The sequence below is a fragment of the Polypterus senegalus genome, chromosome 1 (genome assembly GCF_016835505.1).
Source record: "Polypterus senegalus isolate Bchr_013 chromosome 1, ASM1683550v1, whole genome shotgun sequence".
NCBI classification, from domain to species: Eukaryota; Metazoa; Chordata; class Cladistia; order Polypteriformes; family Polypteridae; genus Polypterus; species Polypterus senegalus.
Window position 1 is genome coordinate 225,182,134 of NC_053154.1, and position 25,463 is coordinate 225,207,596.

General features: G+C 36.3%; 1 protein-coding gene across 3 annotated transcripts in view; it reads right to left on the minus strand.

Moving 5' to 3' along the window:
* Window positions 1-450: 450 nt before the first annotated feature.
* The window catches only part of chst15 (carbohydrate (N-acetylgalactosamine 4-sulfate 6-O) sulfotransferase 15), a 290,859-nt gene continuing 265,846 nt past the window's right edge, over window positions 451-25,463 (minus strand). For all 3 annotated transcript variants that reach the window (XM_039769563.1, XM_039769553.1, XM_039769544.1), the window contains 2 exons: window positions 19,597-19,744; window positions 451-791 (listed from right to left, as the gene is read on the minus strand). In XM_039769563.1, the coding sequence (XP_039625497.1) occupies window positions 589-791; window positions 19,597-19,744 (351 nt within the window). In that variant the 3' untranslated portion in view covers window positions 451-588. The remainder of the gene's footprint in view (window positions 792-19,596; window positions 19,745-25,463) is intronic.

The following is a 25,463-nucleotide window of genomic DNA, read 5'->3' on the forward strand; positions in this document are numbered from 1 at the left end:
ATTTATCAGCTCCACTGTTGGCCACATTGATAATTACATCTCATTGTTAAACAGCAATCAACCCAAAATGAAGCTAAAATATTTAAAGGCTGACTTGAGAACTGTACACTAAAAACTACAACAGTAATATGCACATTTCTGAACTGACATAGAAAGCATAGACATTTCTGAAACTGTCCACTGATGCAGGCATTTGGTTGAATGGCAGATCCCATTAAAAACAAGGGCTGGCAGTGAATTAAAAAACTGGTCAGAAAGAAAACTGCAGCCACAGTGGCTTTCCTGCACCCTGTATTTAAGTGGGAGGTTTTATTTATCTTACTGCAAAATGGATATATAGTTTGATTAAAAAACAGTTGGCATAAACATTTTCAACAGCAGGTGGTGATATTGTAACACTCAAGATTTTTAAAAGAATTGCAGACAAATAAGAGCCAAATCTAGATAAAACAGCTTGAAATAATTTAATGACCACTGTTTTATAAAAATAATTTGTGTATACTGTATTATTTAGATGCTTTGAGGAAATGAGAAAAAAAAAAATTGCTACATTTTGTTAAGAAAGTAATTAAATTTTTCCAAGTTTTATTAAATTAATTTAGCACTCTTTTCCCAGAGGAAGGAATCATTTTGAAGAACATCAGCTAGTTTCACGTTAAATGGCTTGTAGAAGTCCTGCAAAATCTCTCGAGTCACGGGTAACATTGGGCCTAGGTTCTTGTCTGCTGGACGTCTTGTATTGGAAGCTGGACTTTTTGTGATTTCTGCCTCCTTCTGTTCTGTCAATGATCCTGGTTTAGTCAAGAAGAAGAAAAAATTACAGTAAACTGTTAAAACATGCATAAAAAACAATGTATTTAAATATACAACATGTAAGTGTAAATAATGTAAAGTTCCATTGAGTAGGCCTACATTTACAACACAAGCTGGTTGAATGATTTCAATCAGAAGAAAAATTAACAAATTAAACAGTTATGAAATTGTTATGTATATAACATGATGGTGCAGTGGTTGGAACTGAGGCCAAACAGTTACTGAGTCCCAGATTTGATTTGCGGTATGGAGTGTCTGTATGGATATTTACCAGTATACTTTGGGTTTCCAACAACATACATGTGCACATTAAGTTTATATTAAACTCTAAATTGAGTGAATTTAAGTGTGTTCTGTGATGGAATTCCCATGGTGTATACCTGCCCTACATTTGAAGCTGCTGGAATAAGCACTGGCCCATGACATCTTGAATAAGGTTACATAGATTTAGTAATGAATGGATGGATAGACATGCATCACGATTAAAATCCTGAAGTAGTATGGAGGCAGGATTTCATTTTCAAAATACTAAACCAGCTCCACAAACAGTAATGAGTACTTCTTGAATTACAAGAGTTGGTGAAGGGAAAACAGGCATGTTTTAGACACACATTTATTTGAGAATTTGTCAACACAGTCCATTAACTTCCTTGACACTCTCAGACTCGGAGTGACATTTGATGACCTGCTTTACATGGTTAAGCGAGATTAATTCTTGTGAATGTATTCTGCTGCCATCTGATTGACAAAATAACATTATGCTGCAAAAATGACAAACATGTCTATGTGTTTTACCACTCTAAGGTTAATGGCTGGGGCAGATCTTTCAAACAAAATACAATGGCATGTAAACAAGAAGCTGTAAAGCCAGTTTTAGAACAAACTGAAACTGAACCATTCGTTGACACTGTGAATTGGTCATCAGATTGACATGGATAGTGAAACTGAAGCATAAAGTATTGTCCTGCTGTGATATTCCTGAAGTCAGCTGAAGGTTCATCATGGTGCAAGTAGGTGTGTGGCAAAAAGGCACCTAAAAATAATTACCATCATTTAGAAGGACAAAAAATGCATTAGCTCCCTAAGCACTGTTCACAATGCAGCAGTTGTCAATGTCTGTGTCAGGGGAAATGTGGAATTCACTAAGCCTCACCCTGTGGTAGCCCATAATAACACAAAGAGTGTGTCGATCATTCAGATCAGGCACTGGCATTCTACCTTCTCATGCACAGGCAACAGAAAAAATATTTAAAAAGTGAGCAAAAAAAGACACTTGTACTTTCCCAATTGCAACACTGAGGTTGTGCATTGCTAACTGTTTCAAAATATATCATACAAAGGTCATGTACAAAATCTGCATCAGTACAGCTGTGGATACTAGACATACCATTCCTTCGGTGTTTTTGTTGACATTTTGATACTTACATGTTTCTGTTACACGTAATAATATAGGTGTCCCTAAGGCAGGGTTTATACTTCCCGCGGAGCAACGAATGCTCTAGCGGATGCTCCTGCTACACAAGAGTTTTACTGTTTATACTTGTGCTTGTACTTTACGCAAATCTGGAAGAATCCACCAGGTGGCAGTACGAGATATTATCATGGTGAGAACAGGTTCAGCTTCACTGTGTTGTGAATTGCCTGGAACATCCATTAAATTCCGAGGACACCTTACTGCAATATTTCTGAAAAGGATGTTTAATGATTAAATCCATCAATCCAGGGATGTGTCCATTCCAGCAAGCATTGGGCACGAGGCAGAAACAATCCCTGAACGGGGCATCAGCTCATCGCAAGGTGAATATAAGCACACACATACACTGGAGTCTTTTTAGTGTCACCAAATTCCCAAATCTGCATATCTTTGGAAGATGTGGAAAATCCAGCAGGAAAACATGTAAACTCCAGGCAGGGAATACCAGCGACATGACTCCCTGCGAGACAGCAGTGCTACTGCTCTGCCACTGTGTCACCATGTGTGTAATTATTAACGGTATTCATTATTTAAATGAAATTAATGATTTATCAGTAAAATGTAACATAACTTTAACGTATTTCATCATGAAAGTGAAATCAAGTATAAATCTAAGTATTCTACATTTGCAGAGAGTTGGAATATCAAACATTAATATATTCTGTGTGGTGATCTATTGATGCTTGCCGCTGTTGTCAGGTCAGGAGGAAGCCCCAGAAAAAAACACGGCACAAAAGATGGTATGTGAGACTTTTAAAATATATTGTGTCATACAATCGGGAATATGTGACGCTTGAATATAAAAGCGCCACGAATGCATCTGTATGTTGGCATTTTGCTTCACCACATCAAACCATTCATCAAACATCAAAGCACGCACATCGATCCCGTAGGATCCTCAAAGGGTCTTTCTGTCACATGTACTGTAGATGGTAGGCAGAGACTCTGATGTCACATTCCGACTTCACACTACGCCCCCTGACCTTTTGCTGGTACTGCAACTCGCGCACAAGTCACGTTTATATCTGAGGACCTGCTCAGAGGACGCATCAAATGAACTCTGGGAATGAGTGGCAGCCATGATGCGGGCGCGTACGCGTTCTGAGTGTGAAGTATAAATGACCCTTTAGTCTTAGGTTAGTTCTCTTTGCTTTCATTGTGCTTCTTGTGTGTCCTTAGTTTCTTTCTACATACCAAAGAATGGGGGCTCTAAACATCTACCAGTTATCATTTCCAGTGATGTTCAGAATACGTACCTGACTAACATAACCATTACAAATTTGAAGGCCTTACAGCAGGGCTCCTCAATTACATCCTGGAAGGCCACAGTGGCTGCAATTTTTTGCTTCAACTAATTTCTTAATTAGGACTCATTATTTACTAAGAAAGCAATATGTTTTTTGTGCTTAGTTTTAATTAACTCGTTATGATTCAGAACCATTAATTGGCTCTTTTAGCTTTAAACAACTACATTTAAGCTTTAATTGTTGCCTGATTTCTTAGCCAGCCTTCAGTTAATAGTCGGGGGCAAATGACAAAGGAACAGCTAATATGTTACCATTTAAACCTGGGTATGTGCATCGAGAAGTACAGTATCTGTTTTAGAAAAATTTTTTAAAATAAATAAGAGAACAAAATGACTAAGAGGTACAGATCTGTTGTCGGTATTATCAATGATGCATTATCAACATTAAAAAATATATTTGGATAATGTTCTCAGAAAATTAAAAATCTACAATGTGTTAAAGGTGTGTCTTTGAAGAATGAAAGCACTAACAAGACATGTAATTAAATGCCAAGCTCCATTATCTGCAAGGCCTGGCTTCTAATTATGAAACTGGCTGGAACAAAAACCTGCAGCCACTGCGGCCACACAGGATCATAATTAAGGACCCTTGCCTTACAGTATCAGAGAACAGTAAATAAACTGCTTAGTTACAATTGCTTCTTTTAAATTATGAAAATAGTCATAAATACTCTCACTGTCTGGGTCTATCTTCTTCTTTTCCTTTCATATTTTCTTTTTAACACTTTTTCATACACTTTGCATTTCTAGAGCATTTTGGTCTATTAATTATTAACTCTGTTTGTATTACAGTGCCATACATATACTCAGAGAAGCTCACGATACTTAATGGTGCCTAAATCAGTGATTGCAATGCACCACCAATTTCAGAAAATTTTGGTAGACAGTCAACATGCCTGAGTCAATAAAAATGCTTAAGTATTTCACTTTGTTGCACAGAGGTGCCTCTCAGGGGTCCGTGGTTGGAATATTACCTTTTCTGTTATATTAATGAGACTGATTCCAACATATTTGACACTAAAATTTGAGGAATGGCTGACATTGAGGAGGCAGCAAAAAGATTTAAAAAAGACCTGAACAAAGTTGAGAACTGGACAAACACTTAGAAAATGCAGTATAAAAGTACAAAGTGCTACACGTGGGCAACATGAAAGTCAATGCAAGATGGGAGACACTGTCTTAAAGGAAACAATCTCTGAGAAGGATTTACAGTTTTATTTTGACATAACATTTTCATCACCTAAGCACTGTGCAGAAGGAAACAAAATGTTGAAAAGTTATATCGTAAAAACTGTTGAATGTATTTTTGAAGGATGTTATGCTCAGACTATATGACACACTACTGAGACCAAATCTGGAATGTTTTGTGCCACCTCTCTACAAGAAAGCAGCACTTGAAGCTGTGCATAAGAGAGCAACCAGGTGCATCCCAGAACTTAAGGACATGTCCTACTCTCAATTGACTCAGAGAGTTAAACCTGTTTAGCAGATGAGACTGTATGGGGACCTAATCCAAGTCTTCAAAATCCTTAAAGGCATTGATAAAGAAAGTCCAGCAGAATTCTTTCAGCTTAAAGGTGAATCGCCTACTTGAGGACACCAGTGGAAATTAAGGAGGAGTGCACTTAAACCTGAAGCCAGGAAGCACTCCTTAATGCAAAGAGTTATGGGACTCTGGAACAAACTACTGAGTCAAGTAGTTGAAGCAGAAACCGAAGTGCCTAGATGAGATATTAGGACAACTTATACAACTTATTAGCTAAACAAAAGAGCTTGATGGACCGAATGGTCTCCTCTTGTTTGTCAAATTTCTTATGTTCTTGTTAAATTGCCTTATTGCTATAAACCTTTATGTGCCCTTAGGTCTTCTGGTACTGGGCTTGTTCCTCCTGGGGTGGCAGATCACTTGGAGTTATGGCTCCCTGGATCTGGAATTCCTTATATCAACATTTCTGTGACTGCTCTTCACTTTCTTCTTTCAAAACTAATTTAAAATTTTTTGGTTTAATCAATATTTTTCAGTCTTAGACTTTTTAACATTAGTAAGATGTGTTTTTTTCTGTTTTTTATGATTTGTTTCTGGTTTCTAATATTTTTAAATACTGTGTGAGGCACCCTTGGGTTTTTGAAAGGCATTATAGAAATAAAAACACTATTATGATTTTATTATTATTTGAAAGATGATGTTGATACAGGTTTATTTAACCTTCAATGCCCAAAAGTTCACCCACCTAGTTCAAAGCATGCCTTCAAACACAGGAGTTTTTTTAAATCACCTAAATTGTAATTTATTCCACAATCTTATTTTAACCTTGAATAATACAGGAAGATATAGAAAAGCTAACACTGACATTTATCCTAGTACTTTAGTTAGCTCTGAATTAAAATGAGGCAAATCAGTAGCACACATAACATTAATTTGTTTCTATTTGCAGAACTGTCTAGATAAATCTTTATATACTGGTTGGTAATGAATATACATTAGTGTTACAGCTAAATATGGCATTTTGGTAAATATATCTCATTCACATGCAGGTATTTCTAGTGCATTTTTTGTAGTTTGTTTTGTTTTTTTGTTTTTTTTATATTTCTTCCTTAAAAAGAATTACAGAGGTTCTCAATTTTTAGTTTCTTGCTTAACATGAAAATTGAAGCATATGCATGTTTGCTTTCTTGCTTAATAAGAAATATGAACCTTGTAAATATATTAAAAGTAAAAACTTGAATTTTTTTTTACGTCCATTTGAAATTAGTCAACTCATGCACATAGATATTGCATGCTCTGTTTGCTTTTGATTACTGGCACCACTGTGTGACATTTAGTGACTAATTACATCTAATCTGTTACTGATCCCTGTGGTGCAGTCAAAATGTTGAGACAAATGCCCACTGATAGTTTAAACATTTTTTTCTAATTGTACATTGCGTACCAAGGATTTATTCGGTTTATTTTCTTCAGATTACATACTAAATATTATAATAAAACCACATTTAAATGTAAAATGTGATGGAAAAGGGAGTATAAATTAGCCAAATTAATAAACGTATAACTAACTATAGGTGTTGACCAACATATTCCTTTTGAAAAAAAAAATACCAGAAAAGTCTTTTTCATCAAGTATGTGATAAAAGAAGACATTTATTTATTTTAGTATTTTTAAAGAATTATCTGAGGTGGTGTTTTGTGATTATCATGTTTTAATAAGATATTTAGTAACATATACACAGATGTATTTTTAAAATTAAGACTGGATCCAGCACATTGTGTGAAAACATTCAAGTGAAATTTATATGTATAAAACATGGCATTGACAGCCAAACAGCTCCAGGTATACCCAGACTTGGCCAAGTTATGTGAGTGACATCCAAATGCTTCATATCTGTCTTAGACAAGAAGATCCAAACACAGACAAGAATTTTATATCCTCTATTTACATACTCAAACCACTTAATGTGACCCGACACAAAATAGTGTTATAGTTTTTATTCTAAAAGCAATAATGAGTATTGCACTTAATGCCAAGAATCCTGCAGACCAAGATGTAAGTATGTGCCAACGGGTGAAATATTTTAAGCACAAAGCTCTACAACAAGCAGCACCAACTATATTTCTTCTTATTTACTGACCATTTGCACAGTGTTGTGATTATGCTGTGTAGTAACACAAAAATTAAAATAGCATATCCTACATTTTAATATGATGCTGTGCTTAATCCAACAGTTGAGGAAACAAACTGATTTGCAATTGTGGCATAGTTTTCTCCATTTTTCTACTAAAAATGTTGCAACTGAAGTATGATACAGTATCTGTCATGCACAAGCAGTAGCATTCCCTTTTGCCAAACACCGAGAAATACTAATAAGCAGTTCTACTTTGTAAGAGGCAGAACTTTTCATGGCAATAAAAGATGCAAGGCAAGAGAGAGATGTGGACAGGAAGCTGGGTCTTCACAGAGATCACTAAAACAAATACATTCTCACTCATTCTGGGACAGTTTCCACTGGCCAAACAACCTAACTGGACTCTGGACTGTGGGAGACAACACAAATCCCTAGCGGAAACCCTAGAATAGATGCAAAAACCACACAAAATACTTCCCGGCTGGTATGTTGTGGTGCTTCTTATGTGGAATTATTCTGAACTTGGCTGACTTGTCCTTTTTTCTACAGCGGTAAGTGAAACACACAGGAAAGCAAAACTTTTATGAAATTTCCAGATTGGCAGCAGTTGTTAGTATAAATGATATAAAAAGAGAATTACAGGCATAATCAGGATCTCACTCATAAAAATGCAGATCTTCTGTGTGTTGCCAACTTCATCATTATCAGTATCTATATATATAATTCACTAAGGGCATGCAAGACTGTGAGCGCAAGCAAGACAGAGAGCACACGCAAGACAGAGAGTCACGCCTGCCACTCACAGAGCCCCGCCCGCCAACTCTAAGACCATGAGATACGCTCGACAGAGCCCCGCCCGCCAACTCTAACTAAGGGCAAGCAAGACAGAGAGCACACGCAAGACAGACAGCCATGCCCGCCAACTCACAGAGCCCCACCCACCAACTCTAAGATCCATGGGATACGCACAACAGTGCCCCGCCCGCCATCTCTAATCCTACTTCTGCGTCCACTGTCGCTCTCGATCAAACATTAATAATTAGTAAACAAACAAATATAACTGGCAGTAACAGTGCAAAATTCACAACTGGTATGCCAGTTTGAAAAGATAAGTTTTGAGGGTACTTTTAAAATGTGTTATTGAATCAAGCTGATGTATATGAGAGAGAAGAGAATTTCCGAGTTGAGGAGCACTATGAGAGACTGTCAAGCTCCCATAGCACAGAGTTTGATGTGTAATACAGAAAGTAGAGCTGCAGATGAGAATCAGAGTGAGCGAGACGAGTGTCAGTCTGTAGGAGAGCAGTGAGGTTGTGGAGAGCTTTAAATGTTAAGAGCGTTATTTAGTATTGTATACTGTAGTTAACAGGGAGCCAGTGAAGTTGAGAGAGAATAGGTGTAGTATGTTCAGTGGATTTAGAACAGCAGGTTATTATCCTGGCAGCGCAATTTTGAATAAACTGTAAGCGATGGATACGTTTTTGTGGAATAACAGATAGAATACCGTTACAGTAATCTATACGTGAGGTGACTCGGGCATTAACCAATACTTTAGTACTGTGTTGCGTAAGGACAGGACAAAGTCTAGAAATGAGAGATGGAAGAAAACAGTCCGAGAAATGTTACTTATACAGGAGGAATTATTAAATAATAATAATAATAATTATTATTATTTAATAATTGCCATTATTAGTGTATAAATGGATATAAATAATTGTATGTAAACGATATGCCAAAATCTGTTGTATGTAAACGATACTGTTTAAAACGTTACTGTTTTTTCATCAGAAAACCCGGTTTCCATGTCTGCCTGTATTAGTTTAAATGGCACTTTTACCACTCGCAATAGGGCAGACGTGCTGACTTATCGTGTTGACAGGGCAACACAGTGAATGCGGCATCTATCTATATATGTATATGTTTTCCGTAGCCTGCTACAGGAAGGTACTCTCTCGACCACTGGCATTGGTTTCGCTCCTTGCTATTTTCGTTATACTGCAATGGTGGTTTCCTAAGCCTTTGTTATACTAAATTCCTTTCTCACTATTTTCTGTTCCGGGCTTCGGCTAGTTTTTTTAAAATTCCCTAACCTGGCAAATGATTAATTCATAGTCGTGAACTATCTATTGGGTTTACATGTTGCTACAATAACGTAACTATAGCATCTATGGTGGTTCCATGATACGGTAGTTAATTTATGCTTAATACGAGATATTGCTGATGCGGCTTGAACATCTTTTTGGGCTTAAAGGGGCTGCTCTTAACTGGCTCAGGTCATGTTTAACTGGTAGACACTTTTCAGTGACTTTAAATTCCTCTTTTTCGTCTACTGCTCCTCTTAAATATGGTGTTCCTCCAACTCCACAACTGTCTTTCTGAACTAAGATCCTGAATGGCTAATAATTTTCTTGATCTGAATCAAAATAAAACGGAGGTTCTTATAGTGGATCCATCAGCTAAAGCCCAAATTGGTCTTGGACTTCTCGGCTGTTTCTCTGTCTGTTGCAAGCCTCAAGTCCGCAATCTAGGTGTTATTTTTGACAGTAACCTCTCTTTTGAGAAACAAGTAAATTCTGTAGTCAAGAGTTGCTTTTTCCAGTTTTGTCTATTAGGAATGATCAAGTCTTTTTTATCTTCTAGGGATATTGAGAAAGCTACTCATGCTTTTATGTTTTCTCGCCTTGACTACTGCAACTCGCTGTATTCTGGGATTAGTAAATTCATTATACACAGGTTACAGTTGGTCCAGAATGCTGCCGCTTGCTTTCTATTTGGGGCAAGAAAGTATGATTCTATTTCTCCTATTTTAGCTTCTTTACACTGGCTGCCTGTCAGTTTTCAAATTGATTTTAATTGATTTGATCTTGTTGATAGTTTTTAAATCTTTACATGGGCTTGCTCCTGCCTATTTCAGAATTGTGTGTTTTACACCAGCCATCTAGAGTGCTTAGATCTTCTGGTCAGTTGTCTCTTGTTGTCCCTCGTACCAAGTGTAAATCCAAGGGGGACAGGGCTTCTGCAGCTGCTGCTCCTCGCCTGTGGAACTCTTTACCTCGTCACATAAAGGAGTCATCTACAACTGAACTGTTCAAAACAAGATTAAAGACTCATTTCTATTCACTTGCATTCTGTGACTTGCATTTCCTCATTGTGATTACCTAACATTACTTCTATTTATTATTTATTTTATTTATGTTATTTGTTTGTTTTCTTTTATTCTATTATTGTAAAACACTTTGGCCACAGCATCCCTATGTTGTTTTAAATATGCTATATAAATAAATTGACATTGACATTATTTGTCCAGTATAACCAGGATAGTCCCACCTACTGTGCCGAGAGCATGTTATTTGTTAAAACAATTGTAAAGCTGATATTCTATATTAAATAAAGTCACATTCTTAAAATTTTAAAGATGTACTTGGTAGCACATTATTTTTTAATTTTGACATTGCATTATTAATAATATGGTTTATACTTAAATTGTTAATTGTTGGGTAGTGTTTAAGGCATAAACATTCAGATGAGCCACTCTATATATGTATTAACATTTACGAAAGGCTGGGTTTAAATTAACCCCAACCCAGTCACTTTCTTTGTGATGCTGGCATATTTTCCTCATTCATGTCTGAGTTTTTCTCCTTCCTACATTCTGAAATCAGTTACAGTTTTGTTTACACAGGACAAGTCTTTTTTGGCCCAGTGTGGTTGCTGGTACATGAGGGAGTGAACCCTGCCATGAACTGGTGGTCGATGTTAAACTGATTTCTGCCTTGAGATGGATAATGCAGACATAGGCTTTGGACCCCACAATTCTGAAAATGAATTACATTGGTAGGAAAAATGACTGGATGGTGGTTATTATGTTAATTTTACCATATTAAGATTAACTGTATGATAATGATCAGAAATGTATACAAACGACACGTCACATTTTTCTGCAACTTTACATAATGAAAAGAAAATTAAAAATAAAATCCATCAAATCTGGAAAAAATAGTCCAATTAAATGCAATAATTTTGCATCTTTGTATATATTTTATATCAATGAGAAAATGTCAATTTGATTTCATGTTTTCTCCTGGAAGAAATATTTTGTTGTATTTCACTCACCTCAGCCAATCTTGACTAGTGGTACTGACTTTTCTTTCATTTTGTTCTACGTGTTTGTTCTACATCACAAACTGCATAAGAAGAACTTCCTCCAAAATGAATTTATAACTGCTTTGGTTCTTGGATCACAGTCTCTTGCACAGCTCATCAAATAAAACATATAAAGAAGTAACCTAGATTTTAAAACTAACACAAAATAGGTGATGGCACTTTATTTGTGCCGGACACTCTTAATATCAGCTTTTCCTAATATGGTCTCTCTTCGGAATGTAGCCATTGCGTCTTATCTAATAAACTGATCAATCACCAGTCAAGTGACATCCCAGAAATGGCTTTCCAAAGTACTATCTAAATACCTTTTCTCAAACAAAGAGCCACAACTCAAAGATTGGTAGCCTTAATGGACGAAATAATGTTTACAGTATATGCAACTAAGAAACCAATGACAAGACATAGTTCCTTCTTTTAAAACCCTTTGCACATCCCAAATCTGGGCTTCCTCCGTTAGCTTACTTTTCTCAACCTGGCTGCTCTATAGCAGAGACCTCTGTTGGCTATAGGGGTGTGAGTGTAACAAAGGCTAAAGTAACCCCTTTTAACACTAGAATTACCAGAGCCTACGAAACAACTCGTAGGTCCGTCCCACCTTAAATCGCTTCTTAAAACCGTTCTCACCTCTCCGCCAGCATCTTTTGTTAATCTAAATGTGCTGATAAAAGAAAAGCTGCAAGTAGCTGGCTATTCCATCCCCCCAACGACTTAGAACGTACACAAACTTCTCCCAGCTCATGCCCTGATTGATTATCTGGGAGTGAAGTGGAGTTTTAGAGTGGAAATAATAGATCATTATTTGGAATACTGTATACGCATTGCATGTGTGTTCCGTTTCTACAGTAATCCATGTAAACACATTTTTAAAACAGAAACGTTTTTCATATTGTAGTAGTAAATGACAAAATGTAAGCATAAACTATATAATGTATGAAGCCTGAAATCCAAATATCAAACACTTTCACAAAAGGTACAAATATAACAAAACAAGTATGCTTTTATTCAAAAATATAACTGCACAAAAAAAGCCGTCTTAGCATGCCACATTGACACATACATAGTACTGCTGCCACGGTAGCATAATGGTATCAACTGCTGACTAGTATTCAAAAGGTCATGAGTTTGATCCTGCACGATTCAGTTTTGAGAAATAAACTGCTCTTATTCTTACTATTTTAGAATAAAAACATACATTTGATTTCAGTGTGTAACAGCCGGTGTAATTTATGATACTTGTAAAGGTTAGTTTTTTTTTTCTTCACTTTTCATTCTCTCAGTCGTGTTCAGGATCCTTCCCTATCCCCCCCATCTGAGAATGCTGTTTTCACATAAAGATGCGCTGTAGCTCTGCAGCGTACTTGTGACTGCATTCTCGCATCAATGCTTGAACTGAAGTGCCTGCGTGCACTTTTCGTGGCATTACACGTCTATTGTTTTGACCATGCCCGTGTCGCTCAAACACAGGAACATATGTTGGTATACAAGTATAACAAAACAAGTGCACTTTTATTCTAGACTATAAGTGAAGAAAAAATAAAGCAAGTTACAGTAGGCGGTTGATACGACAGCTTGTGTGGTGCAATGCTAAGAACTGCTGATTTCCGATCCGTGCTATATAAAATCATCACATTCAAATATTAACAATTCCCACATACTCTTCCTACAGTCACGACATGTGTACTTGTTGCAGTGTACACAGCTCTCTGTGCTATGGTTCCTATTACACTAAATGAGCACCTGACATTGTACTTTCTTCCCTATATAAATAACAATCGAGCTACAGCGTGTCAAATAAATCACATTTGAGTTATAGTGCGTCTTTATGTGAAAACAGCAATATCAGAAGGGGGATCGTGAACGCGACTGAGAGAATGGAACTGAATTAAAAAAAAAAAGCTAACCTTTACAATTATCATCTATTTACACTGGCTCTTACAGACTGACTGAAATCAAATGTATGTTTTTATTCTAAAATAGTTCAGTACATGCAATATTATTTGAAAACGACCAGCGTCAGATCGGTTTGAATACACGCTGACGCTGTTACAGAAGAAGTCAGCTTATTCAGTGCAGCAGTTTCAACGCGACAGTACATGCAATATTATTTGAATGAACAGCGCCAGATCGGGCGCATATTCAAACCCGATCTGACGCTGTTCATTTTCAAATAATATTGCATTAGTGTGGTGATGTTTTTACATATATTGTCTCTTTCATTCATCTTGCGGTTTGTAATCAGTGACCGCGTGTTTTTTCCCCGATCTTGCCAGTTCGCACTTGTTGCTGTATGGTGGTGTTTCTTTTGTACCCCAGGACATGCAGAGGACAGAATAGTACAGAGCAGTAAGTTCAGCGCTATATGCAATCAGACAGACAGACTGGCAGAGAAGGCACTAGATATATAAATAAACAGGGAAGGCACTGTATAATAGATATATAAAAAACAGCTAAGGGGATAGATATATAGATAGGTAGGAAGGAAAGGCACTATATGATAGGCAGACAGGGAAGCTCCTATATAATAATAAAATTACTGTTATTAATATATAGATAGACAGGGAGTTCAGGCAGGCAGAACGGCGAAGGTTAAAAATAAATAAATTTTTTCTCCAGTGGGGAATCAAACTCGGATCTCTTGAAGTACAACAAGTCTGCTGCGCTCTAAAGGATGAAATCTTACCAGTACGCCACAGAAGCTGTTGTAAAAGTCTTGAACCTTTTATGAAAGTGTTTATTTTCTCTTTGGCTGTCAGGCTTCACACATTTTATAGTTTATGTCTACATTTTGTAACATTTATTACTAAAATATAAAAAAGTTTCTCTTTTAACATTGTGTTTACACAGATTACTGTAGAAACGGAACACACATGAAATGCGTGTGTTCCAAATAACAATCTATTATTTCCACTCCAAAACTCCACTTCACTCCCAGATAATCGAGACATGAGTTCGGAGAAGTTCGTGCACGTTCTGAGTCGGTGGGGGATGGAATAGCCGGCTGCTTGCAGTTTGTTTTTTATCGGCACATTTACAGGACAAAGGAGACTGGTGGAGAGGTGAGAACGGTTTTAAGAAGCGATTTAAGGTGGGACGGATGTACAAGTTTTTTCGTAGGCTCTGGTAATTCTAGTGTTAATCCAAAGGGTAACAAATACTAGACTGAAAAAAATGGAAGACCATCTGTAAAAGGAGTTGGATGAGGGATGCCATTAGTCCAAACCTTGCTAAGATAGCAAGTGCATAGTCATTTGGCGTAATGTCACAGTTCGAACAACGTTCTAATATCAAGTTCATCTGCAAATTGGGGAAATCAGCTTCAGATATGCTAGTACAAGTGTAACAATGTGTGTGTAATCTGATCTCTCACTCTCCCACTATATCACAATTAACGGGAAATTTTTGACTGCTCCTTGTATAATGAACACATGGGAAAGTCATTGATCCCAGAAAACATAACTCCAGATTCAAAATAACAGATTTTTTAATTTTCACCAACCTTTTTCCATATACATACAGCCACAAATAGCACAACTATAAACAAATAAATACCTCCTGACTCTTATTCCCTGAGGTGATGCTGTGGGCTCCTGAATACTTCCAGTGTTACTGCACTGCCTGTCGGGAACACTCTTTCACAAGGAATCTAGGACCCCAACAGGGTTGCACTTCTGCACTACAATCCCCATTATAACCTGTGGTTATAATAACTGGAATCAGCTTAGGAACCCTGCCACCTTACATGCAGGGCAATGAACTGCTCCCAATTTCCACCTTTGCCCAGTCCAACCATTATTCCTGGTTCTTAGCCGGGACGAAGGTTGCAAGGTGTTCAGGCTAGGTTGTGTCTCCACTCCTGTTGTCTTTTTATTATAGCCTCTTGAACGGACAAGAAAACAGGTGGGATGCCTGTATGTCCTCAATAGTACTTACAATACATACTTTTATATATCTATCTTCCATTATTCTTATGTTATAAATAAATTGTATTATTTTTGTTTAAAGTATCAAACTTGTCTGGGTTATTTATGAAGACAGTCTATCGCCATGCTGAACCACACCAGAGAAAGTGAGTGTTTAATGTAGACTTTTGTGAAAATATGAAACTTATTCATTAATTATATAGATCACTTCAGACATGTGATCTTTCGCCAGTCAACATTTCCCCAGTTTGCCCAGTTCATTCCAAATCAGGGATTCAATTCTGAGTTGGGCGTTGGAGTTATACAGTCTTTGGGTCACTTAATTATAAAGACCAATTGTGATCCCAAATGCCATTGCACCCCAATTGCGTGTCCTACTCTTAATAGACAAGGGCCCCATGGTAGTTCTCAGGTTCTTTAAATTGTATATTGTTATCATGGTCCCATATACAGAAGATAGGATATCAAATGGTACCCATGCAGCTGCTTGCTGGTCTGATGTAGATCTTTTTATCTCTTCTGGCACTACATGATTTTGTATTCCTTGAAATACATCTGAAGAGCATGGCTCAGAAAGGGATTACCACATCCTGGGAACTTTCCCTTTCTTATATTGACATATATTGCAGATGTACTCACTAATGCCATTAATTTTTCTTTTTCTGTTTTTCCCAAACTTCTCTCTTTGGCCCTTTCCAGGGCACAGGCAACCTTGGTATCACTTTTTTGTCTTTGGCTGCTAGATTACTCCTTACATATCTAAAACCTGGTAATTTGTGAGATTTCTTTTCTGTTGTATAGATAAAAGAATTCAGAATTACAGTATTGTCCAGTATTTCTTTTGTTTTGAAAGGGAGGTTGAAAGGGGTCTCTTACTGCCTTGAGATTATAAAATAAAAGTAGGCGTATTTATTGTGAGTGCAAATAAAGGATAATCTTTAAAAAGAGGATTCAGTTTTTCTTTTTTTTATGAAGCACGACCAAAATAGCACTAAATGGCTTTAAATTAAACTGTAGTCCATATAACCATTTGTGATAAGAAACATTTACTACTAAAATCTAACAATAGCTTGTAGAAGGCAGTAAAAGGTGTGGTTTCATCTTAAGTATCACTCATTTTCTGGGTGCACCTGTCAGAAAATAACGAATTGTGCCTTTTTATGTACATGTCTATGCCCCCAAGTTTTATTTGTCTTATACTGTATGTGCTTAAAATAAGTCACCCAAATCTCGATATGTAAAGATACCTCTTGATGTGTCTTGATGTGTCAAAATTCATGGAGAAAAATGATTTTTGCACCTTTATATTCAGGTCTGAATTTTGTTTACTGAGGACCTAGCTAGGACTAGCAAGTTCTTCTTCTTCTTCTTTCGGCTGCTCCCATTAGGGGCTGCCACAGCAGATCATCTTCTTCCATATCATTCTACCTTCTGCAACTGCTCTGTTACACCCACCACCTGCATGTCCTCTCTCAACAACAACTATATACCTTCTCTTAGGCCTTCTTTTTCTCTTTCCTGGCAGCTCTATCATTAACATCCTTTTCACAATATACCCAGTATCTCTCGTCTGCACATGTCCAAACCAATGCAATCTCACCTGTCTGACTTTGTCTCTCAACCTTCCAACCTGAAGTGACCGTCTAATTTTCTTGTTTCTAATCCTATCCATCCATGCAAATCTTAACATCTTTAACTCTGCTATCTCCAGCTCTGTCTCCTGTTTTCTGGTCAGTGCCACCGTCTCCAACTTATATAACATAGCTGGTCTCACTACCATCCTGTAGACTTTCTCTTTCACTCTTGCTGACATCCATCTGTCACAAATCAATCCTAGCACTCTTCCCTACCCATTCCACCCTGTCTGCAGTCTCTTTTTCACTTCTCTTCCACAATCCCTATTACTCTGAATTGTTGATCCCAAGTATTTAAACTCATCCACCTTCACCAACTCTACTCCCTGCATCCTCACTATTCCTCTGACCTCCCTCTCATTCATACACATGTATTTTGTCTTGTTCCTACTGACCTTCATTCCTTTCCTCTCCAGAGCAAACCTCCAACTCTCCAGGGTCTTTTCGACAGGACTAGCAAGTTACATGTGGGTAAATAATTTATTAAGGCTTACGATAAAGCACTTTTTCAAGCTACGTTCCAATTGAACGTTCAATAACACAAACTGCCTCAGGATATTAGTAGGCAGACCCACAAAATTTGCAACACATTATAAATGGTATGCAGGTTTTACAGAAAGGCCGATTGACATTACAACAAAGGCTAATGTTTCAACAACATCTAAAATAATTCTCACAAATTTGCCCTTATTATTTTCTCGATATATGCTACCCTTAGGCTTTTTTATTAGAATGCATGACACTCATTTCTTTTGCTATGCCGATGATGTACAGCTTTACTTAGCCTTGGATCATGATAATTCAAGTTGTTTGGCCATGCTTCATCCATTAAGAAATTGATGTCTTTTTACTTTTCTTCAACTAAATTCAGATAAAACATAAGTGGTATTAATCAGTGACCGACAAAATACTGATCTGGTTAAAGTTTCCTTGGGGAACCTAGCTCTTAACTTCAAAACAGTGCCCATAAACTTATGTGTTCTGTTCAACTCCAGGTTAAATTTTGAATTTCATGGCAAAAAACTGGTTCAGTCTTGTTTTTATCATTTAAAGGTTATTGGTAACATCAGACCCATACTGGGCTTTGGGGAAACTAAGAAATTAATCCATGCTTTTATTACTTCACGACTGGATTACTATAACTCCTTGCTCTCCAGGTCTTAGCAAAACAGTCTGTATAGGGTGCAACTGGAGTAAAATGCTGCTGCAAGACTCCTCACCAGATCTAAGTCCTTTGCTCATATCACCCCTACTTTAGCCTCTTTACTTTGGCTACCAGTTAGTTATAGGATCTTGTTTAAGATCCTGCTTCTCACTTATAAAGCTTTGAATGGTTTAACTTTTATCACACATGTAGACATCTTAGATCATCTGAATAGTGCTTACTTGTTATTACACAACCTAGATTAAAAACAAAAGGGGGTAGAACCTTCTGTTATGGTCCCTAAACTCAGGAACTGCCTCCAACTTGACATTAGAGCACCTAATTCTGTAACTACATTTAAAACTCCACAAAAAACACTATTTTAGACAAGCAACTCTTTCTTGTTAGGTTGTTTTAAATCTCTCTATTATGTATATTATTTATTTGGTTTTTATTTGTTATTGCTTAATTTTTTATACAATTTTATTTGACATATATTGTAATATTTCTTTAATTTTTTTTATTCTTTATTATTTCTTTTTGTTCTGTCGTTAGAAAGAACTTTGTGGATATTGCTTTGAAAGTGCTCTATAAAAAATATAAATGAAATAACTACAATACATTATAACAGCATGATGAACCTTATTCAGTGGTTTGATAGGTCAACACATTAAAATCCATAAAACCTAAAATTAACACAAGTAGCTCACTTATAAATAAAAAGAAATATTTTAAGCAATTAACTTTTTTTTCCTTTGTTACCTGTTTTTTTGTGGGATTATAAATGTTTTTATCTTTCTTCATGTAATATTCTAAACAACATAGTTCACTTAAAAAAAAACATCATCAGAAAGAAAAATTACAATGGTTCATGTTTAATAAGAATTTTAACTTACTGACATACTGTAATACCTACAATGGCTCAAGTGATAAGCAGACTCACAGCTTCAGACCCACAGATTTGATTCACAGCACACTTTTTTATGGCACTTGTATGTTTACCCATTGTTTGAACAGTTTTCTCTAGGTGATTTGATTTATACCATATATAGAAAGCTAATTGCTTTAGAAAATGGGATAACTGATTATCTTGTGTATATAATTTAACAAGATAAGTGTCAGTGGATATAAACAATCCTGTCAAAGATCTCAAGTGCTAATTTGATAAACTAAGAATTTGTGTCAATTGAAGTAAGATGAATACCGCAATGAAATTAGTGGTAAATATAAAATTTCATGTATAGGCTTCACTGGTCCCAATCCTGTCAAGCAAAATTCCAGACACAGTACATAAAAAAGTAAAACTAGTTTTAGTCTAAGAGTAGAAGAATGCATTTGTATGGCATTACATATTAAAAAAATGTATATGCACTGCTCAAAAAAACACTAAAAATGGGGGATGAGGGTTTAAGGGAGTGTTGGACAGATATGTACAACTGCTAACACTGAGTTACATTTTTATTTATTTTCAAATAATTGTGTGTTTAAATGCCAATGGATTACTTTGGAAATGTACATACCCAGACTGAGGAAATTAAACACCTTGTGCATAGTGTATTTTCGATTGGTGGCATGGTCTTCCAGGCGTAGAACTAATATTTGGTTCCTGTTAAAAACACTCAGCCAGTCCAGGATATAGACAATGTAGAGTCCAACTTGCAGTCTAACCTGAGGTAGAAAAGTTTACGTTAAATAAGCATCATACCTGCTACTTACTACGTATAATAAATCACTGTCTAATGCTCATTTTTAATCAAAACATAAATGAAAGTAGTTACAGTAAATGTTAGCAATCTTTACAAGGAAAACTCAAATCCTTGTCAGTATAAATAATCTCTTGGTGCCCCATGTCTTTATATCAACTCAATGTAACTGCAATTATAAAGGGGGTCTTATTGCAAACATCTGATATTTAGGACATATTTTATTGAAATCCTTCCATCAGTATCAACATTCAAGATTAACATTTAATGCAATTTTGTGCATTCAAACCCATAGACCAAATAAATGTAATTAGAACATTTAATCAGAGCAGAAAGCAAAAATTAAAATTTGAAATTAAAAAGGCACGTGCCTTTTTGGAGGACAGCAAATAAAATTAATGAAGAAAAGACAATATTATAAATACCACTGGGGCTACCTTGAATAATAATAAACTGAAATGATAGCATTTAATCTGGTATTGTCAAGCACTCAAATCATAATATTGCAGCATATATTTAAATTCTGACAGCTAATTTTACTCCCATGTTTACTAATCAGTACAGACTTGTCAGGCTTTTGTCAGTTTTCTCACTAGTGCTATTGGTTCTGTCACAGTGTGAGTTGAGCATGTAAAATAATTCAACACATATTGTGGAAACGTCTATAAATGCTTGCTCAATATTTTTGACAGCTATCCTTTTTCACCCAATGGATAGCTATTCAATACTCTGCTTTGTTTAATTTAAGCTTGACTTGACTATGTGATTGCTGAAATACAGAAGCAATCTGTTTTTGAATTTCAAAATAATAAAAAGCCCCATACTCACAATTATCATGGTTGTCACCTCGTGGTAAAGTAATATTAAAAATGAATGAAACAGAACACTTTTAAAAATTAAAAATGATGTGGGTCTGAAAGGGAGTCATTTTTATTGGTGCAAGCAATACAAGGAACAGTGGCAACCACTCTCATCCAGTCTTGTGCACGTTGTTAATGTTCCTGTGTGAATTACTGGGTTACTGGGACATGTTTTCATCTATTGTGGAAATTGATTTTTTTTAATACAAGAGCTGACTCCAATAGCATCATTTAAACCAGATTTTTTCAAGGAACTGTAAATGTTGTTCCACTATATTATGATGTCACTTTATTTTGCTACTTCACGTTTTGAGCATTCACATATTCATTCATCAAAATTTAGTGATTTAAACAACAATTAAGGTTACACTTTATTTAACATTACTACAAGGCTGTACACCTATTTATATCTCTTTTGGCAGGAACATTTCCAGGTGTTTGATGGTACCATAATCAGAATAACCAAACTAATTGTCTCCCACCAAATACACAAATATTTAGGAAGACATCCACAGCCCCATTACACTTGTTTTTTACCGTTACCTCCAATGCTCATTTTCTTTTGACTGTCATACATTTTCTGACTACTTGCTCTCATTTCTCTTGCTTTTTCCAAAGGGTTTCTAACGTGTACCTTTTAATGAAAGTGTTTATTTGATATTTGGACTTCAATCTTCACACATTACACACTTCATGTGAAAATTTTGTCGTTAGTACTATAACATGAAAAAAGTCTGTTTTAGGTGTGTTTTCAACATTTCTTGAATTTCTCACATTTCCTGTCATCCTACATTTATCCAGATTGTTGCAGACACGGAACACACTTGAAATGCATGTGCTCCAAATAGCGAGATATTATTTACCCTATACAACTCCAGGCACCTGACACCTAGATAAACAAGACTTGAGCTGGGAGAACTTTTTGCCCAAGTTGAGCTGCAGAGGTGGAGGGTTGGGATAGCAGGCTGCTTGCTACTTGTGCTGATCAACACATTTGCAAAACAAAAGACGCTAATGGAAAGGTGCAAAAGAATTTAAGGTGTCCTGGAATTATGAGTTTTTTTCGTAGGCTTCAGGTATTCTAGTATAATTTGCACCTACACCTGTCCATATCAATTTCTGCCTTGTCTGCATGCTCCTTTTTTGCTAATACTCATATTTCAAACGATGTAAACAAGGGGTAAGAATGACATGATGTACTCACATGCTCTAAACACATTACAGTCACCACCACAAACGGTGGCAACATGGTGGTGCAGTGATAGCGCCACTGCCTTGCAGTAAGGAGACCAGAGTTCGCGTCCCAGGTCCTCTCTGTGTGGAGTTTGAATGTTCTCCTTGTGTCTGTGTGGGTTTCCTCCAGGTACTTTGGTTTCCTACCACAATCTAAAGGCATGCAGGTTAGGTGGATTTTCAATAATACATTGGCCCAAGTGTGTGGTTGGTGTGTGTGTTGACTAGTGGCCTATTCATTGTTTTCTTGCCTTGCGTCCTACGCTAGCTGGGTTAGGCGCCAGCACCACTTGCAACCCTGTTCAGGACAAAGCGAGTTAGAAAATGACTGACTGACTTAACAAATGGTGCACATACTTTAGATAAGTAATCTGAAAAACTACACACATGTAAACTTGCAGAGTTCGCACAGATTGAGGCAGAACCAGATTTTGAATTTAGGATGTCAGAACATAAAGAGTTCCACCCAGTATAGTCTGTTAATTTTAAAAGAAAGTATGCAAATATAAGATTTGACAAAAACAGGATAACCTGCCCAATGTAAAGTACCTTTACAGTCTCCTTCAAAAAAAAAGTTCTGAAATGTTACTCATGAATAAACTGCAAGTTAAAAAACCTATAATAGGCAATCTTAGAATGTTAATGTTAAACCCTAATACTAACCCCTTGTAAGCTTGCATGTAATAAAACTTTCTTAGCTATTCTTGTAAAAGCAGAGTGTTAATTAAGCCAGTTAGAAAATAGTCTCTCTGCTAGAAGCATAGACTGTTAGATTAGCTTACTTGTTGAACCTTTTATAAACATATGAATATTAGAAAGTATTATTGTTTGAGCATTTATAGACTGAAATAAAAAAAAGATAAGTAAATAGAAGTACCGGTAATCTTTAAGCCAAAACTTTGTCTTTCTTTGTAATAGTGCTGTGCAATATATTGCCTATTCTGGTATAGGTTTCACAAATATAACAGGAATTTTTGATTTTAAAGGTATTTAATGATATATATTTTCCCGGATCACTAAAGACCTAGGGTATATAATAGTGTTTCCTGAAAGTTCCATGTAGAGCACAGTTAGGAAAGCTCCAAAAAGCTCAAAAACTGGTCTTGCCAGCAGACCTGCAACTGAGGAAGAGCTGCAAATCTGTCTGCAGATGGCTGATGCAGAAAGCAAGTGTGATTCTCTACAATGATGAAAACCAATACCAACTTACCCTGAGTGTGTCACCTTACATAGTAATACATATATATACCTGCAACTACTGCTTGATTTGAAAGGGCGTTTAGCACATGTGGAAACATTGTTACTTGGTATAAAGCCTCACTCAAGCCCGTGTGATGAACTTGTGCCAGTTCTCTGAATACTGAGTTAATAAAAGCACATGGTCTTTACGTCTGCACTAGAAGCAGAACTAAAGTATCTATCTATTTGAGTGAGCAGTTTTTTGATGGTTAATTTTTTTTGTGCAGTTTTGCATATTTTTAATATTTTAATTAGTGTCCAGCAAAACATTAATTACAATGTCAATTGGTGAATGCTTTTATTACAACAACTGCAAATATTTCTAAGATTGCTCTAAAAGGATAGTTTATAATATATAAAGTAAGTAAAAGCAAATTCTCTTTTTATTGTCTGGTTAGATATTGAAATACTGTGTAAAGTTTGCAAAACACCTTTTTGACATAGAATGTTTGGAGGCACAGTATTATCTTTATTGACATATATTTAAACAGCGATAAATTATAATAATAGTGTGATATTTTGGGTATATACCATGATATTGAATTTTGCCAATATCACTATGCACTACTTAGTAATATCAATTTTTTTCTATTTTTGTGTGAACTGTTTTGTTTGAACTTTCCTAAAACTTTATTTTAACATGTGCCAAACTAATGCCTGAATTGTTCTATGATGTAAGCTAAAGCTGCAGAACCTTGGAAATTTGGGACAAAAGGAGCTACAGAAGCCGATATGAAATGTGGTATTCCAAAATTTCTAAAGCTATTGTTTTGGTAAAATTGAAATTAAATTATTAAAGTACAGATGAGTACCAGTACTTTTCTAAATAAAAAAAAAAACATTGTATCATGGTAAGCCATTTAAACCACTAACAAAATATCTTCAAAACATGAATCCTTGAGAGAATTACACAAGAATAGAAAAGGAATTATGAATATTAGCCTTGGAGGCATTCTTCACATTGTTATTTGCCAGCCAACTGGATTAAAGATCACAGCCTGCAATCACTTAAACAACTATAAGGTGTTACTCATGTGGTAAATTGATTTGGTAATTACTGCAGTGAGCTTCATTTATATTCTAAAAGTCTTGAACCAATAGTATAATACCGGAGCCACATTAGTCATGCGTGAGCTCTTCCTCCCTTTTTATAAATGAGAAATTAACATTAAAATAACAACAAATACTTTATACTACATGCCGGATTAAAGTCAAAATAGCCTTTCAGATCTTCTTAAGATTAACACGTAACAACCATAGTGCTGACTATCTTTTATGGTACTTTACATGAGATCAAAAAAATTGAATACCTACTGGAGATAAGTTCACCAAGCACACCTTTATTAAGTTTTTTTTTCTCTTTAATTTCTAACGTAATTTCAAATTCTGTCCTCCAGTTACAGAGAAACTATATTTCATATTAACAGTAGTGTAATGATTCTGACTCTTGAATCAGCAGGTGAAGGAAGGAACAAGAACAGTGTCAGTGCCGAGTCAGTAGCACCATGAACAGGGATTCCATATCCAAATGTAAACTTTCCAGTGAAAGCCACACAGGAGCCCATTGAAGCTGCCATTGTCGCACAGTCACTGTCCTAGTTTGGCAAAGGCGCAAAGTCCTCATAAGAATGGCCAGCTATGTAAAAAAGTAATAAAAATGACCAACTATCACTGGGTGCTGTCTAACACAATGCAGTGCTACAATATCCTTAGTGTGTTGTGTAACAGTTCCAAACTCCTGGGTTCATTTCCTTGATCTGAGCGCTGCCTACATGGAGTCTACACATGCTCCCCATATTTGGGTTGGTATTCCATTCAGTTATTACAGTTTTCCTATCACATTGCAAAGGTGCCACTGTTACATTAATTGGCAACTCTAAACTGGCCATGTATGAAAGACTGGGTGAAAGCATGTGCATATGACTGTGCCCTGCAATTGCTTCCTCATGTGAGTTGTTTCTCATATTGCACCCTATACGATGGGATCCTCATTGGCTCTCTGTGATCTTTAAGTATATACAGTAATCCCTCGCTATATCGCGCTTCGACTTTCGCGGCTTCACTCCATCGCAAATTTTAAATGTAAGCATATCTAAATATATATCACGGATTTTTCGCTGGTTCGCGGATTTCTGCGGACAATGGGTCTTTCAATTTATGTTACATGCTTCCTCAGTTTGTTTGCCCAGTTGATTTCATACAAGGGACGCTACTGGCAGATGGCTGAGAAGCTACCCAATCAGAGCACGTATTACATATTAAATAAAACTCCTCAATGATATACGATATGCTTCCCGTGCGCTGCTTCACACACTTAAAAGCTCTAACAGCCCGTATTGATTTTTCATTGTT